This window comes from Drosophila montana, unplaced genomic scaffold (genome assembly GCF_035044405.1).
Source record: "Drosophila montana isolate Dmon_TW-CO22-7 unplaced genomic scaffold, ASM3504440v1 contig_3845_1, whole genome shotgun sequence".
In the NCBI taxonomy this organism is placed as follows: Eukaryota; Metazoa; Arthropoda; class Insecta; order Diptera; family Drosophilidae; genus Drosophila; species Drosophila montana.
The window spans coordinates 53,434-69,744 of NW_026998717.1; the positions used below are offsets into that span (position 1 = coordinate 53,434).

At 38.1% G+C, this 16,311-nt stretch overlaps 1 protein-coding gene across 5 annotated transcripts in view; it reads right to left on the reverse strand.

Annotated features, from left to right (window-relative positions):
* LOC135438073 (V-type proton ATPase subunit F 1) overlaps positions 1-15,235 on the reverse strand; it is a 35,098-nt gene extending 19,863 nt beyond the window's left edge. The window contains exons 1-4 of one of the 5 annotated variants that reach the window (XM_064696191.1): positions 15,076-15,232; positions 14,899-14,980; positions 3,299-3,504; positions 3,104-3,238 (exon numbers count right to left, since the gene is read on the reverse strand). In XM_064696191.1, the coding sequence (XP_064552261.1) occupies positions 3,206-3,238; positions 3,299-3,504; positions 14,899-14,980; positions 15,076-15,129 (375 nt within the window). In that variant the 5' untranslated portion in view covers positions 15,130-15,232 and the 3' untranslated portion in view covers positions 3,104-3,205. Of the gene's footprint in view, positions 1-3,103; positions 3,239-3,298; positions 3,505-4,613; positions 4,913-11,710; positions 11,960-14,888; positions 14,981-15,075 lie in introns of those variants that run through there. The other 4 variants (XM_064696194.1, XM_064696192.1, XM_064696196.1 and 1 more) reach the window with 4 other exon arrangements.
* Between the last annotated feature and the right edge of the window lie 1,076 nt (positions 15,236-16,311).

Genomic DNA, 16,311 nt, shown 5'->3' on the forward strand with positions numbered 1-16,311 from the left:
CAGGGGTGGGCAACCACGACATAAGAGACGCCCAGAGTCTCTACCCACGTGACGATGCAGCCTTATTCAAAAAAGCCGCTTTGTCGTTAGTCCACGATAAAGCCTGAGGACTTAAACAGACTTGGCGAAACATCACCTAAGCCAACTGTGTTGTAATTAAAATTTATGCTATTTTTGATCCAATACAATAAACAAACAAAAAATATAGTTTTATCCCATTTGCAGAAATAGTATAGCTCAAAACATACTTCCAAATTTCAAATAGGACCTTGAACAGGAAAACGCACACCTGCTGCTTTACAAGCTTTTCTGTTTAGCCCATCATGTCCAAATATTTGAATCTCATCAAGAGATGTATTGTACCCACGATCGTGTGTCTATTTTTATGTGATCGCTACTTCTCTGTCCGATTTAGCTTTCTTAAGAAAGCTCGTTAAAAAATAACTTCTGATATGCTCTCAAATTTCCCAATTATGCGGCCTCCAAGAGATAACCGCAATTATAGTATAAAATGTAGAAAATTTATAGCAAGTTACTTAATGGCACTACTAAAGCGTCCAGTATTCAAAAGAGTCCAAAAATCAACCAAATCAGAACTATTTTGATAACTAGACGTAGTATGTGAAACAACAAAAAATCGCCGGAGTTGCTTATAAAAGCTTAGAAGTTGACACTGAAAACGGCAGTGCTGCCTCTACATTCAGCGCAGCACCAATCAAAAATTGGAAAAAATTGTAGCCTTGGCAGCAGACAAGCTTACTTTAATAGGCTTTCTTGAAATTTAGGGTCATTTCAACAATTTTGGGATAAAGTCGATATTGGTTTTGTTTTTCTTGACAAAATTAGATCAAACAAAAATTCAAAATGTATTCGAGGTTAGGTATGGTAAACGCACTCGTTAAAAATTGATCCACATTTTTGTCAAACAATTTCTGCAGTGTATCATGCATTCTATAATTGACAAATGCTGCACCCGCAGCTTCAAGCGGTAGTCTTTGCTCTCTTTGATGAGATTCGGATTTGGAAGCGCGATTTAAATTCGCTATTATCCAGGAATTTCCACACTAAAGCTAGATTTTAGACCTCACTGTATTGTCCGGCTTGTAAATAAAGCCAAAGTGCTAGAGCAAATTAATATTTGTTAATAATTAACGTCCACGGTAAGATGGTTAAGGCGCTTCCTGACTCTCTGGCCACGCAACTATGTTCAATGCGGTCCTTGATGTTGGCTCCATGAAACCAGGCCGTTTTCGACATGGTGCCAAAAACAGATAAGGACCCACCAAAGACAATTCAAACACTAAGATGAGTAACGCCGTATAGCAAAATGCTACTATTCAGCTTGCTTTTTTTGAAATTTGAGAACGAAAACGAAATCAGTATCATTGCACTCTCACAGCCGAAAGAGCGAAAAGCTAAAAATAGAATGTACTCTTAGCTTCGGCTCTATGAGAGCAGTTCAAGCAATTATGCTTGTATGTGTGTTAGTATATGTACATAACAACATATTTGAATGTGTTGTTATTCACAGCTCTAGCTTTAGCTGGCAAAGAAATATCTTTTCTTAGTTTTCTGGCGCTGATCATGCATGAGCTAGCCCAAATTTGTGTTGACATATGAATGCATGTTGTGTACTGAGCATGTTCTGTAGAAAATCTGTATTTTTAAGTCGATGCAAATATTTATATAATTTTATGATTCTATATATTCTATAATTAAACGATTATTTATTATAAAAAATTGCTTAAAATGAATCTTTAGTAACAACAATAAATATTTGCATTGACTTTAAAAACCTCAGTACACAACATGCATTCATATGTGAATACAAATTTGGGATAGGTAACTAACTAAATTTATTTCTTTGCCAGCCAAAGCTAGAGCAGTGAATAACGATACATATATACATATTTTGATGTATCTATGCATGCATAACGCACACATACACACATAGGTGCTTGAACGCCATTGGCTGAGACAAGATCTTCTCTAGATCATACACTGTCCAAAAAAAAAAGTGAAATAAATCGATGTGTGATATTTTCTTAATATAGTTATTGCACAAGATGCGCCTTGTAAAAAAATTATTTTATTCTTAGATTTTCCTGCAACATTTTTAGTTAGTATCTTGGGTAATGAATCATTTAAATAAAGCATGCATTTCATGGATAAAGCAGAAGTAGTTTGCGTCGATCGTAAGTTGAAAACTTTTCGCTCAATATGCTTCGAAAACGAAGCGACGCAAAACACCATCGACCAGCTATGCTGAAATCAGGCTGGCGACTAACTTTGTTGCTCGTGTCAGCGCATCAGCAAGCCGCGGCTTCGGCATTCGTTTGTCTGAACGAACAGCCGTCGGCATGCATGTCGTGCGAAAACTCAAACGCCAGATGAAACGCCAGGCATTACATTTTTGGTCGCAGGCGTTACTCACCTCAGTGCTTATATTGTCTTTGGACCCACACTATCCAACTTCTCAATTTTTTTTTAAAGAATTCTGATATCCGATCTCCTGGCTGTGGACGCTTTTGACAACGCGCTGCCAAAAATATGCTTCAAATAAGCAATAGGTTTTCCCAATTCCAAGCAATCGATATAAATTAAAAAACGATACATATTACACAATGGCAACTAGGGAGTTTTTTTTGTTTATTGAATATCCTATCGCCCAAAAAGATTTAAAATATTGATCAGTTTCGAAACACAAAAACTATTCAAGAATGCGTGTGGTCATATTGGCAAACATGGAAGTTAGTCCCTAGTGCATATACTTCCTGTCCATTTGTCCAAATGTAACAACGCATTGAAAACAGAGACTATAGAACACACAGACACATAATCTATAAAGGAAAATGTACTCAAGCTCCGTGGCAGCTAGCGCAAAGTGCATGCATTTCTGTATATATATTCACACATTTTTTATACGCAATTCGAATTGTAATTGTATTGTGTCCGCTTCCATACAACATATTGATAGGACAGCTAAGGCATAAAATTAGTGCGGTCCGACATCATTTATTTCATTTCTTGCTCAGAGAGCGTTTGAGTTAAACCTAGATGTATTCCGTTAAGTCAAAACCCAACCTATTGAAAGCCGCACACATTTATTTATGTTATTTTTTTTGCGTTTTATTTAACACTTTAAATAAAGGTATTATAAAACATTGAACAAGTTTAAATATATGTAGAGGAACAATTTTAAAATTCAGCGTACCAAATCCTCGGGATTAAACATGCCCTGTCAATTACAAAAATTAAGTTTTGCAATGGTAAGTTTCGAAAAAAAGAAAAAACTTACACGTGCACGTCGTAAAATAGAGTCCTTACTGGCATCGTAGGGATGATCTTTTGATGGGATTTCAAGAACTGCTGGTACTGGTGAAGTGTGTGCATCGATAATGTGACGAATAAGTTCAGCATATGTTTGATTTATCAAGATTATGTCGATGTCATCACGTTTTAAAAAACGCTTAAAGCAATCTTCAATTTCGCTCACTGCAGTATCTAAATAACACAAGTAAAATATAAACATTAAGCAACAGAACTCTAACAAGACCCGCTATGACATATCCTCTTTCATTATATGCATATTCAGAAATACACATCCACTCTGTCATGCACTTGTCAGTATGAACTACACTTCTCCGACCGCTTAAGTATTTACTTTTTTGGTTAGAATGAATAGTCGGTTCGATTTAGTCATGCCCGTCTGTCTTCCTCGGTGTACATGTGAACGCTAAGTTTGTTACATTTTGACGAATCTATAAGCATAATATACATAGAGTCAAATTGACAAAAAGTGACTGGCTGTTTTTGTCCCGAAAGCGTCCCAGCAGTGCTTGCTCTAAGTTTTGTATGGTCTGCAGCCGAATGATCAGCCGAACGCCGAGCCCAAGCCGTTTCGCAGTTAGAGCACAACGTTGTTATCGCTGATTTTCTTGCTGTATGTAAGTATGTTTTCTTTTGAATTCTAGTGGAAACATTGTATGTACGTATGCATGTGTGCAGAGTGTGTACCGCCCTCACTCTTTGCTCTGTATTCTTTTGTTGAAGTTATTAAAGTAAACGGTTATATTACCAAAACACGTGGTAGCTAATTCCAATCGCAGACATTTTATGTGTGCATGTGCACACATGCATTCATACAAGCGCGTTCTATTTGGTATTCAATTGCGATTGTATTGCGTATTAATGTGTGTTAATGTTATGTGTATGTTCGTATGTGTGTATCTAGTAAATTCGTATTCATGCAAAACAACCCTTTTTTTTATTATCATTGCTCTATTCTTAATTATAATCTGAATTCGTTGCAAATCGTCACAAATTGTATAAAGGATCATTTCTGTTACGCACAGGTCAGATTTGGTAAAAGAGTATCTTCCGACTAGAGCACTTTCAGTTGTTCGAACTGATTTAACCGGAAATCGGTCCTATTTATACCCTAAACCCATTGAAAATAGGTAAAAAGATATCATGGTTTTTTGCAATGTATGGTTAATATACATATATAGCCGAGTCGCTCTAAACATGTCCGTTTGTCTGTTCATCCGCACAGGGGGTGGTCAAGGGACCGATTAACAAGGGCAAGCACAACTTCCGCTATTAGTAAGTCATTTGTCAATTTTTAAAATTATATAATAGTTTTGTGTAATGTATTATTATTCTTGGTTAGCATCTAAATTATTCAGGTTGCATCTTCGATGAATCCAGTAATGGGTGTCGGTAGGCTTCTGGCTCAATCCAATGTTGTTGGTGTCCCGGTCGCGGGCTCTCAGCGTGAATCGATGTTTGTCTTCACTTGTGTAGAATGCTGTCCTTGCGGCTCAGCAATAAATTATGCACTGTGCGCCTACGATGAATTCAGCAATGATATCGGTAGGCGGCCTGCTCAATCCATTATTGTTGTGGTGGGCTGTCAAGGTGAATCGATGGAAAGAATGATTTAACGGCAATTGCCGGAGCACGTTTATTGGCAGGTCGAATGTCGACTTAAGCTATCAAAACAGAACTAAAACTGAAGCCACCAGCGAACTGAGGCATAAGCTACCAAAAAGGCATAAGCAACAAAGAAGGATAAGCTACAAAACTACAGTCGCCCAGCCGACTCAGCATAAGCGATAACGCTGCTCTTGCGACACATGGATCCCTTGCATGATGGGTTACCGCCGCTAACCGTAGTGATCAGAACGCTGAACTCAAGCATTCGCTGTGTCAGCTCCATTATTGAAATTATTAGCCAATGCGGAAGTTACTTATAAAGTACTAAATTACTATTTGCAAAGAGCACACGTTAACTTCTATAGCCGAGTCGATCTAGCCATGTCCGTTTGTCTGTTTATCTGTACGGGAGAGTCAATGGGCCGATGTAGAAGGGCAACCTCAACTTGCGAAATTTATAAGTCAGCATAATGTGCCACACCAGTAGTGTCGCCTCGGCTTGGTACTCATGAGGTTACCCAATTTGGGTTGGGTAACAACCGTTTGCTGTATCCAGCTGAAGTTTCATACCGGCCCTAACCACTTCCAATAGGAAAATGTTGTGTCCGACCAACTTGCATTCATACCAGGAGGTTGCTGGATAAGCAGTGTTATTCTTAGGGCGATTTTTTGACTCACTTTACCATATGTCACTTGTAGCGCCTTAGTAGAACACACCTACGTTGGAATAAGTTTTCCCATGTAACAACGAAACTCTCATTTCATATTCTAGGGCCAATGAGATTAAGAAGATTTGATCAGTTAAGAAACACAAGAGTTATTTATGGATGAGTGGTAACAAGGGAGTTTGCTCAGAGAGCAAACGAGTTAGAGACACATGATTTGTGTTACAGAACGGCACCGCTGAATTTTGTTTCGCTCGCACTAAAGGATGCTTCGTTCTTTGGGGCAAAGCTGTTGTTTCGATCTTAAACAATTGTCTTATTATATGCCAATACGAAACTATGCCATCTGGCGAAGTAAGATCACGTGATATAAGAAATAGAATCCTATAAAAATATAATTATATTTCTAAGCAATTTTATATGACGTCGATTCTCCATTATTTCAATATTTCATTGTCGCTTACGTTCAAGCTAGATGTATTAAGATCAAAACCCCACCTATTAAAAGCCGCTTAATTTTTTGATCAGTGGCCATAAGCAACACCCTTCACGTTAAATGCCTCGTTCTGTTCTGTTTTTAAGCAATTAGTATAAAATGTCAAGCTTTTTGTAGCATTTGAATCTACTAAGCTAGTGTGGCTAACCAGGTATTTTTAGCCATATTAAATATCTTTGGAACTTTCTGATTGAAAAATAAAGAACAGTTGTGTTTTGGGGCGCAACACATAAAGTTCGTGTGAAATATATTAAAATGTTCGAAAACTTTTAATTTGTTTAATCTAATTTTGCTACAATTGGCGTTTTGGATTCTAATGCAATCTTTGCAAAATCTTCCTGTTCCGAATGAATTAACGTATTTTCGGACTTTGGTTGTTAATTTTGTTTGCACTCTCACTTGTTAAAATTACTTCGGTCGTGAATAATTGAAACCACATGAGCGCGCTGCACATACACACAGCACAGAATACAATACAATAGCAATTATAATGTCGTTTATAGATTTTGATTAATTCGCGCATGAATGTATGTATGTACATGTTTAAAAACATTCTTACAATTTGCGCTAGCTGCCGCAAAGACGTGTCAATATAAACATACGTTTTCTTTAATAATAAGTGCTTCTTAACCGATATCAATGAAATTTTCAACAGTAGATCTTTCTGTGCTAAGGCATATTCGTATTTGTTCAAAAATACAACTGCTTTAAAACTGTGGCTTAAATTAGTGGGTATTCCAATTAACTTGTTTATTTGATTTACAGTTAGTTATTTTTATCGATAGCAAGTTATTGGGATGTACCGCGATTAAAATGACAATAATAAAGGGTATTGTAAATATTCAAAAACCAAATCCGTGCACATATGGAAAACAAAAGAACCCTCAACAAATAAGAGGCTTTAGTCGGGATTTCCCGACTAGGGGATACCCTGAACCAATGACAATATAAACACTAAGATGAGTAAAGCCTATACATTTGATTGCGACGCATTGTACTTTGGGTCGCCTCGTTTTCGAAATACAATGAGCGAAAAAGTTTTAAACTTACGATAGAGGCATAGTACTTTTGCATGATACATTACCCTAGACACTAATGATAAATTTTATAGGAAAATTAGAAAATAAAATAATTTGTTCACAAAGCGCATCTTGTGCAATAACTATGTTAAGAAAATAGCACACATAGATTGATTTCATTTTTGTTTTTGGACAGTGTATGCTCGAGAGAATTTCTTATTTCAGCCAATGGCGTGCAAGCACCTATGTTTGTATGAGTGAATTATGAATGCGTAACTACATCAAAATATGTATATATGTGTTGTTATTCACTGCTATGGCTTTAGCTGGTAAAAAAATAAATTTCATTAGTTTTCTAGCGCTGAACATGACCTATCCCAAATTTGTGTTGACATATGAATGCATGTTGCATGTTGGCTCCGAGAAAATCTGTTTTTTTTTTTAAGTTGATGCAAATATTTATATAAAGTCTTTAAATTATTTTATTTCTTCAATATAATATTAATTTAATTTCAAGAATTATATAAATATTTCCATTGACTTTAAAAAGTCTTATCTTTTTTCCCTAGAGAGACAGGCTCCTAAAATGGGGCACCTTATTTTTGTTTTTCCAGGAAAAGCAAGGACCCTTGCTAGTGGGTTGGGATGGGAGCGAAGGCGCTCAAAGTATCTTTTGGCATGCTGACGGATTACGCCTCCTACTTTGGGAACTCTTAGGTCTCTCTCGATATCCCTAGTAAGCATATACCAAGGAGCATTACATATCCTTTTAAGAATTTTACTTTGTGCGACTTTTATTCTGTTCAGGTGGGATTTTGCGGCAATCCAGTACATTTGCAGCGCATAGGTCCATATAGGAGTCAGTATTGTTTTGTATATCTTCACTTTGTTTGTAAGAGAAAGCTTGTTATTAGCAGAAAGCAGCCGAGTCATCTTCGTAGCCTTAGACAGAACTTTTTGTTAAACCATTGAGAAATGTCTGAACGTGTGATTTCTTTCCAAAATGACTTCGAGGTATTTGTGTGCGGGTTCATGTTTTAAAGTAGAGCTGAGCAAAATTACCCTTAGACAGGAATCTCTCCTAGTAGCAAATGTGACACTTGCACATTTCCTACTATTGATGCTATTGCTCCCAAGGCTCATGTTTCGAAGCTACATACAGGTATTCCTGTAACGCCTCTGTGGCAGTGCCAATTAGAGGACTCCTGGTCAGCACAGCAGTTTCATCTGCATACGTGGCTATAAGGACATCCTCCCTGTCCACTGCTGTAACCGAGCAGGTTGATGGCATGTCAAATTGTGTAGAGAGTGGGACCAAGGACGCTGCCTTTTGGGACTTCGACGCATATGGGTCGATTTGTCGACTTTTCACCATCGATGACTACACATAATGTTCTATCCTTAAGAAGCTACTCACTAACAGGAACAATTGTGGCGTTAAGCGGATTTTTAATTTGCTGAGAAGTCCAGGATGCCATACTATAAAAGGGTTTTTGTATATCCAAGAACACTGCTATCACATATTCTTTTTCCTCCATGGCTTCCAGTGCAAAATTGATCACTCGGTTTAGTTGTTGCGGGGTTCCGTGACGTTTTCGAAAGCCAAACTGACTCTTTGGAATCGCCTGTGTCAGGATTGTGGGCTGGAAGATTTGGTTGAGGATAACCCTTTCCAGCATCTTCCCAAGGACAGGGAGGAGACTGATTGGTCTGTATGTGTCAATGTCTGTGAGCTGCTTCTCTGGCTTAGGGAGCATCGTGATCAGTGCAGACTTCCAGATCTTTGGAAAGTGTCCTAATCGTAGAATGCGTTTGAACAAAAGGACTATGAAGAGCAGCGCTCTAGCAGAAATAAGATTGATGGATGGATCCTTGATAGAAGCCTTCGGGATAATTTGTCCCTTAAAGCGGCTTGTCAGTTTCCAGAGTGAATAATTTGTGGATGCATCTGTTCCTGCGTAAAAAAGTCGATCAATTTGGGACTGCTTGTACATATTAAGGACTTTTTCTGGCATATTCCCTTCTAACTCTCCTCTTTAAGCAAAGCAGAGCACTAACTGTTGTCGGCAGCTGCACTGCCCTTCGTTTATTCGGTTGTTGCAGCGTCTTAGGCGAAGTGCAAATTGCTGCTTGCCTTATGTTTTCCATGAACACGGAGATTGCATCTTCAATGACCTCCGAAACGCTTAACTTCATGTTGAGGTTTCTTTTTCTGTCCAGGTCAGCTCTAAACCAAGGTGTGTGATGCATTATTGTCAGTATGGGCAAGTAATCCGAGGAGAGTTCATATAGTGATTGAGCTGTGAGCCTATCCCAAGCAATCCCGTTGGTTTTGAAAAACTCCAGAGCAGAAGGGGTGAGCTGAGTTGTACGAATAAAATGTTGGGTTGCCTGCGGACAGGACACGATATGGGCTTATTCTGAAAATGCCGAACAGAAGATCGGACAATAATCGCGGCGCCACCTGCACTGCACTTACCACTGGGGTGATAAGCATGGTAAATTTCATAGCCGGACAAACAAGTTTTCAGTCCATGACGCTTGTGTGTTTCTGGTACGAGCATTAAGCCTCGTTCGTTCCACAATCCGATTTTTAAATGCGGGTTGGTCAATTGGATTTTAGGGAGATAAGATGCTGAGCCAAGTTACGAAAATCTTTATTTGTTTTATTCCACTCTGACTGCAAACTAGAAACTAGCTATCAAACTTGCTCATCGTCCTCCCCGTTGATCGGGATGTGGAGCCAGTCCGGTTTTCTTAAGGACTGTGAATCCTTTATTAAAGAATGTGCGCTCTATTAGATCTTTTGGGACATTGATGTGAATGTCACTTAGTACCAGTCTATAAGATTTATCATCCCGCAGCTGGTGGTGCCAAACTTACAATTTAGTTAAGTTAACGTGCTAACAACTGATAGATACGCTTGAGCATTTGTAGAGTAGATACGCGTGACTCCGAACTTGAATGTACGCACGTCGTATTCCTTGTCTGTTACAACAGCGTTGAGTGCCCGCTCTTACTCATGAGGTTTTTTAACTTGAGCCACACAGATAGCTGGAGGTTAAGGAGACGACTTATGTCGGTTCGTGCGGTCAGATTGACTATTTGCGCTGGTTGAGAGGCTGTTTTCTCCACTATCGGATAAGGAATCCAGTTCCATGGCGTTGTGAGCTTCCTTAGCTAGGACTGCATATCGGATATTGCGAAGTGCAGCAGCTATAGAGTCAGAGGTAGTGGCTGCATCTGGTCGACCACATATTATTATTATTATTATTATCTTTTTAAGTATATTTTATTAATAGGGGTTAGTTTAGCTTTTTTAATGGTTCTAAATGCCTTATATTTTCCTGTCTGCTTCCTTTGAACAGACATGAGTGGCATCTGAATTAAGCAGCTTTTTGGGTTTTCTTGCGCAGAGCAGACACTACCAGCAGCAGATGCTGCTACAGTGTAGATGGATACACTACTTGGCTTTGATAGTACTAGTAGCATGTGTAGTGCTGCGTGTTGTTATTGCCGAGCTGCTACTAGGCTGTGGCAGGCCGTTGTGTACTTGGCTGCGAGTCAGAATTTGAGTTTTCATCCATTTCAAAGCGATAAATTATACTTTTCTTATGAAAAGTATTGCAATTGCCCAGCAACCATAACGCTTGCAACAGGTTCTATTAGTTTGCCTTTGCAAACAATTGTTAGCACAACCAAAACAAACGACGAAATTGCTGATAAGAGGTCAAGCGACAAGCGCTGTACCAAGTTTTATTATGTGCGACTTCGCGCAGGGCTGTTGTCTTGTCCAGTTGGCAAGCACAGCACTATCGACAGCAGTTTTTTATGTTGGTGTTATTGTTTCCGCGCTACCTATGCTGACTCTGCTGAAGACGATATCCAAAATTAGAGTGTGTGCTAAGCTAACACACAATAGAATCCAAAAGAGTGCAATAACAATGATTGATTTCATACTTATTGCAGAGCGCGAAGCGACGGTCAGCAACGATTGCAAAAGAGAGACAGAGTTATCAGGATTGCTCTCAAAAGATCATGGGCGCCATAGTTGTTTTTGACATGGGGGACATCGATATACAGGGCTTTTTGTCACGGACCTATTTGACAGTGATCACCAAATTTTTCTGGAATGTCGTCGGAAATGAAATCTTCCACAACCACGCTTTCCTCGAATGCTTCAAATTTAAGTCAACTGTCCGATTCTTGAATTGTTGAATTGAATCCATTGAATGTATGCTTAAAAATCCCACAGTCCGATTTGTTGAGCATATGCAATCATGCAAATATTTGAGGTACCTGTTGGGACCAAATTGTTACCCACAATAAATCAAAAGATGGTTCTATAAATAAAAAAACTAAACCTAAGTGTCCAAGCTGTAACAAGAAGTCGAAGAGGCAATACGCAATGCTTTTATTTACACTTACAAAAAATTTTACACCCAGATCTGGTAATGGCAAACGGCCTATAAAAAAAAGGATTTTTAAATCTCTGTATATAAAACTGTTTGTCCTGACTGACTGACTGATTGGTGATCAACGCACAGCCCAAACCGTAAGAACTAGGAAGCTAAAATTTTCACTGTAGTTACCTTATGTGATGTAGGTGCACGTTAAGACGGGGTTTCAGGAAATTCCACCCGCAAGTGTGGAAAAATCGCGAAAAATTGTTGTATGTAACTTTTTTGTTTACCATCCGATCGGCCTCAAACTTATTTTCAAAGATCTTTGTTCAAATTCATTTTAGGGGTGTTTCACACTTTCAGGAAAATCCATTCCTCCTTGGTGGAAATAGAGGTCGAGGTGGGTGACGTTTCGCGCTCAAATTCATTTCCAGAGATCTATAAGAAAAATCATTTGAGACATGTTTCACACTTTTCGCAGAATTCAAACTTCTTCGGGGGGAATGCGATTTAAAGATTTTTTGGAAGAAGTTTTAAGTTGTGTCCGATTTGCTTCAAACTTATTTTCAAAGCTCTACATAAGAACTTAGTGAATACGTATTTCGGCGATTTGCTAAATTCCACCCGCAGCAGTGGTAAATTGGCGGAAAACGGTTGTATAAAAGTTTTTTGTTTACGATCCGATCGGCCCTAAGCTTATTTTCAAAGATCTTTGTTCAAATTCATTTGAGGGGTGTTTCACACTTTTCAAAAAATCCGTTCCTCCTTGGTGGAAATGGAGGTCAAAGATTTGGTGGGTGTCGTTTCGCACTCAAATTCGTTTCCCACTTTTCGCAGAATCCAAACTTATTCGGGTGGAATGCGACACAAAGATTTTTTTTTGTGAATATTAAGTTTTGTCCGATTTGCATATAAGTTGTTTGATTCCCGTCCGATCAGTTTCAAAATCATTTTCAAAACTTTTTGAAAACATTGATTTTATAACATACGTGCCACGGGCAAGGCCGGGTTATACCCGCTAGTATAATATATTTACGAAAAGTCGTGGTTATTTTGGTTAAATTTGACAGTTGCATGAGAAAGCGCAACTACGCGATTTGTAATCAGCAGATGTTCAGTTGAAAATTAAAACACAATAACTGTGAGCGGAATTACTTGCATATGAGCATTTACTAATACATACATACATACGTACTCCTCCGGAACTATGTCATTTTAAGAGCTGCGGAATTATATAGTTTTAAACCGACATAAACTCGAGGTGGACAAGGGCGGAATTATGTCGTTTTGAAACGACATATCTCCGCGGATATGTCGTTTTTAGAACGGCGGAGCTATGTTGCTTTAAAACGACATTATCCCGCCTTGATCAACGGCGCATTTATGTCATTTGCAAACGTCATAATTTCGCCAGAAAAAAAGCGAAATAAATCCGCCGGCAAAATGTACTGGGCGGAGCTATGTCGCAGATATGTCAAGAAAATGAATAATTTCGCTACCCTGTTAGGACCTCACACACAAAAAAAAGAAACAAGTGCTTCATTTTTTATACTGATGTACCATCTTTAGGCACACACATAAATTTAAGCACGGCAATTATTTTCTACTCTACATCCATTTTGCATCTAAAATAATTTTTCTACCCTACTAATTTCTTAAAAAACTCAGTTAACATTTTGTAATTACAGCGAGTTAGTAACTTTAATGAATTATTTAAATATAAAAGACACATTTTACTGGCACACTTTGGTTTTAATTCGTATTATTTTATGGTTGTTACACATATTGTAACAACGCTATTAGCAAGAGCATGTGTTGCTATCTACCGATATTTGAAATCATAGATAATTGTTAAATTTTAATTGCATTTTGTGCCCTAAACATAAATAATGTGAAATATGAGTCCAAAGCAAAAATAAACCTCTGAATCTTAACGCAAAATAATTTAATGGTTGCATAATCAAGGTTAATCTTATGGTTATATCGGTGTAGTTATGGAAAGAGGTTGTTTCACGATTCACAGCATTATAAATCGGTTTAAAGGATTGTGAAGCCCTCAAATGCTAAAAAGAAATCTAACGAAAAATAAGGGCTATCTTCGGCACGCCGATCCAACCTTTGCAGATCCAAGCTTTTCATAATACTCAAAATGCTTTGTCCGTATCTAATAAGCACAGGGAAAATAGTTAATGCATGCTTATGACATGTTGAAAAACAAAAAGTTTTTCATTCAAGAAACTCGTTTTCGACCGATGGTTCCTATGGCGGCTTTATGATATTCAGATCCGATGTAAACAAGATTTTGCATAAATGTAGAGAGCATAGTGAAACTTATAAATGCCGAGTTTGGTCAAGATATCTAGAAAAACATAAAAGTTTTCTATAGAACAACTTAATTTTCGACATTGACAGCTATATTACATAAATGTTGGGAGCATAGTAAAACTTATAAGTGCCGTGTTTTGTCGAGATATCTAGAAAAACAAAAAAGTTTCCATACGACTTAGTGGTCCGATGTTAATAGGATTTTGCATATACATATATGAGAAAAATTGTAAATCTAATAAATGCCAAGTTTGGTCAAGATATCTTGATAAACAAAAAAGTTGTTCCTACAAGAACCTACTTTTCGACCGATAGTTCTTATGGCAGCTATGTGATATAGTGTTCCGATCCAGCCGGTTCCGACATATGTATTGCGCTCAACAGAAAGAGGCGGACATGCGTATATCGTCTCAGCTGTTAATACTGATCAAGAATATATGTATATACTTTATAGGGTTGGAGATGTCCCTTCTATGCGTTACACATTTCGAGCAAAATTATAATACCCTCTGCAAGGGTAAAAAAATAGTATAAGTATAGTTCACCCAATAACTGTCAGAAGGGTGCTGCATGAGACGAACTATAACGCACGCGTTGCTAGACGTATATCACTCGTTTCCTCTGGCAATTGAATTAATCGTTTTGCAAAGCAGTACAAGACTCAGACATCCGTTTTCTAGGTCGAAATACTGTTTTCTTACGAAAGAAAATTTTATATTTTTCGCTCAGATGAAAGACTACTATGTGGCGCAAACTAAATTCCTACAAGAAACGTAACCGTGCAGTTAAACAGGGTGGCGGGGAAGTGATGGTATGGGGCGGCATGACAAAACGTTTGTAGGTTGTTATACAAAAATGTAATAAAATTATTATATTGTAAGTTACATAATGTTAACTGAGATTTGTAACAATTAACAGTTTTATATGGATTTTTGGATGGACTTTTGTTACCAATAACGGTAATAACTTACTTATGTATGTGCCTGAAAATGTTCTATCAATAAGTATCTACGTAGAGTCACGATACAAAATATTGTGTTACCTGTGCTTACTTTTATCAACGACCATAAAATTCGGATGGCGATTTTTATTGATTTCACCAACACCACCAAGAAGAAATCCCACACAAGTGTCCTGAAAGAATAATTCAACACATCTTAGTATATGTACATACAAATATGCATATGTAGTTACTACTGCATTGGGCTTTAAAAACTTAAACTGCTCACCTCGTCCCCTATAACTGAGATTAATTTTCCTTTGATTGCCGAATGCAAAGCCATTATACTTCTTGTACGTTTAATTTTACTAAATCAGTGTATGGTTTTTCACTAAGTAAAATGTCAGCTGACGAAAGTCACGAGACGACAACATAAATACACCCAACATCGCCTTAACAGATTAAAGTACATGGTCACCCTTGTGGCTAGTATCAAGCAATGCGTAGTACGCTGACCACTATTAATGCATGATAAGAAGTATACGGTATTTTTAGAATCGAAATAAGATGTTATAACATTATGTACTTAATTATGTTCTGGGTATTTTGTTTTTTACGTACATATTTATTTTAAATTACCGTTATGCCGAATTTAAAAGAATGTTGCATTTGACACTATCGGCAGCGTAGATATTCCATTTTGTTTTGGTTGCGTTCGACATTATCGGCCATGCTGATATCTTTTTGTCACATGGTCAGAGTATCGGGGGTGAAGTCGGGCACACTGTGGGGCCCAATTAGCTGAAGAGTGCAACGCCCGGCTTGCGTTCCACGACGCCGAAAGGGGAACGAAAAAGGGCGATTGCGATTGGCCACCCGATTGGCTCTTCAAGAAATTAGAAGGAGAGCGGATCGCATGCCCTTGGCCTTCATATAGGCCATTGACCAAAAATGCAGCTGTGCATATGGGCAACAACGGTAACCACCGTTCAATGTATGCATGTGCCGAATTTCGGCACCTGTTATGTTGCTGACCAAATGTACAGCGGGGAGTTCCATTTTGTCAGCGGTAAACGGCAGGCGTGCCGTGCTCATACCAGAGCCCAAAATTTCTAACCGGCCACACATAATAATTACACTATGTATCGTGCCAATACCGATTTGAAATAAAATCAAATAATAAAAACATATATTAAAATATAGGGAAAAATTTAATTTAAAAAAAAGGAATATAAGTGCTTGCGCGAAACGCCGAAGTAATACAAATTTACATTGCCAAATTAAGCGCAAGGCCAAAAATATTCAAAATACCAAAAATAAAAATATTACACGCCAAAACTGAAAAAAGGAGGAGTTTCATGCCGAAAGCTGGCTGGCGAGCCAGGCAGAAAGCTGCAAGACGAAGAAGCGTGCCATATAACGCGCGAATCCAACAGCAAAGAAGCCAGAATTGAGTCACCCGGTCTAGATGCAGCGACCAGAGAACTCGAAGGGTGGTCAATGAAACCTCAGTCCAACGAGGAAG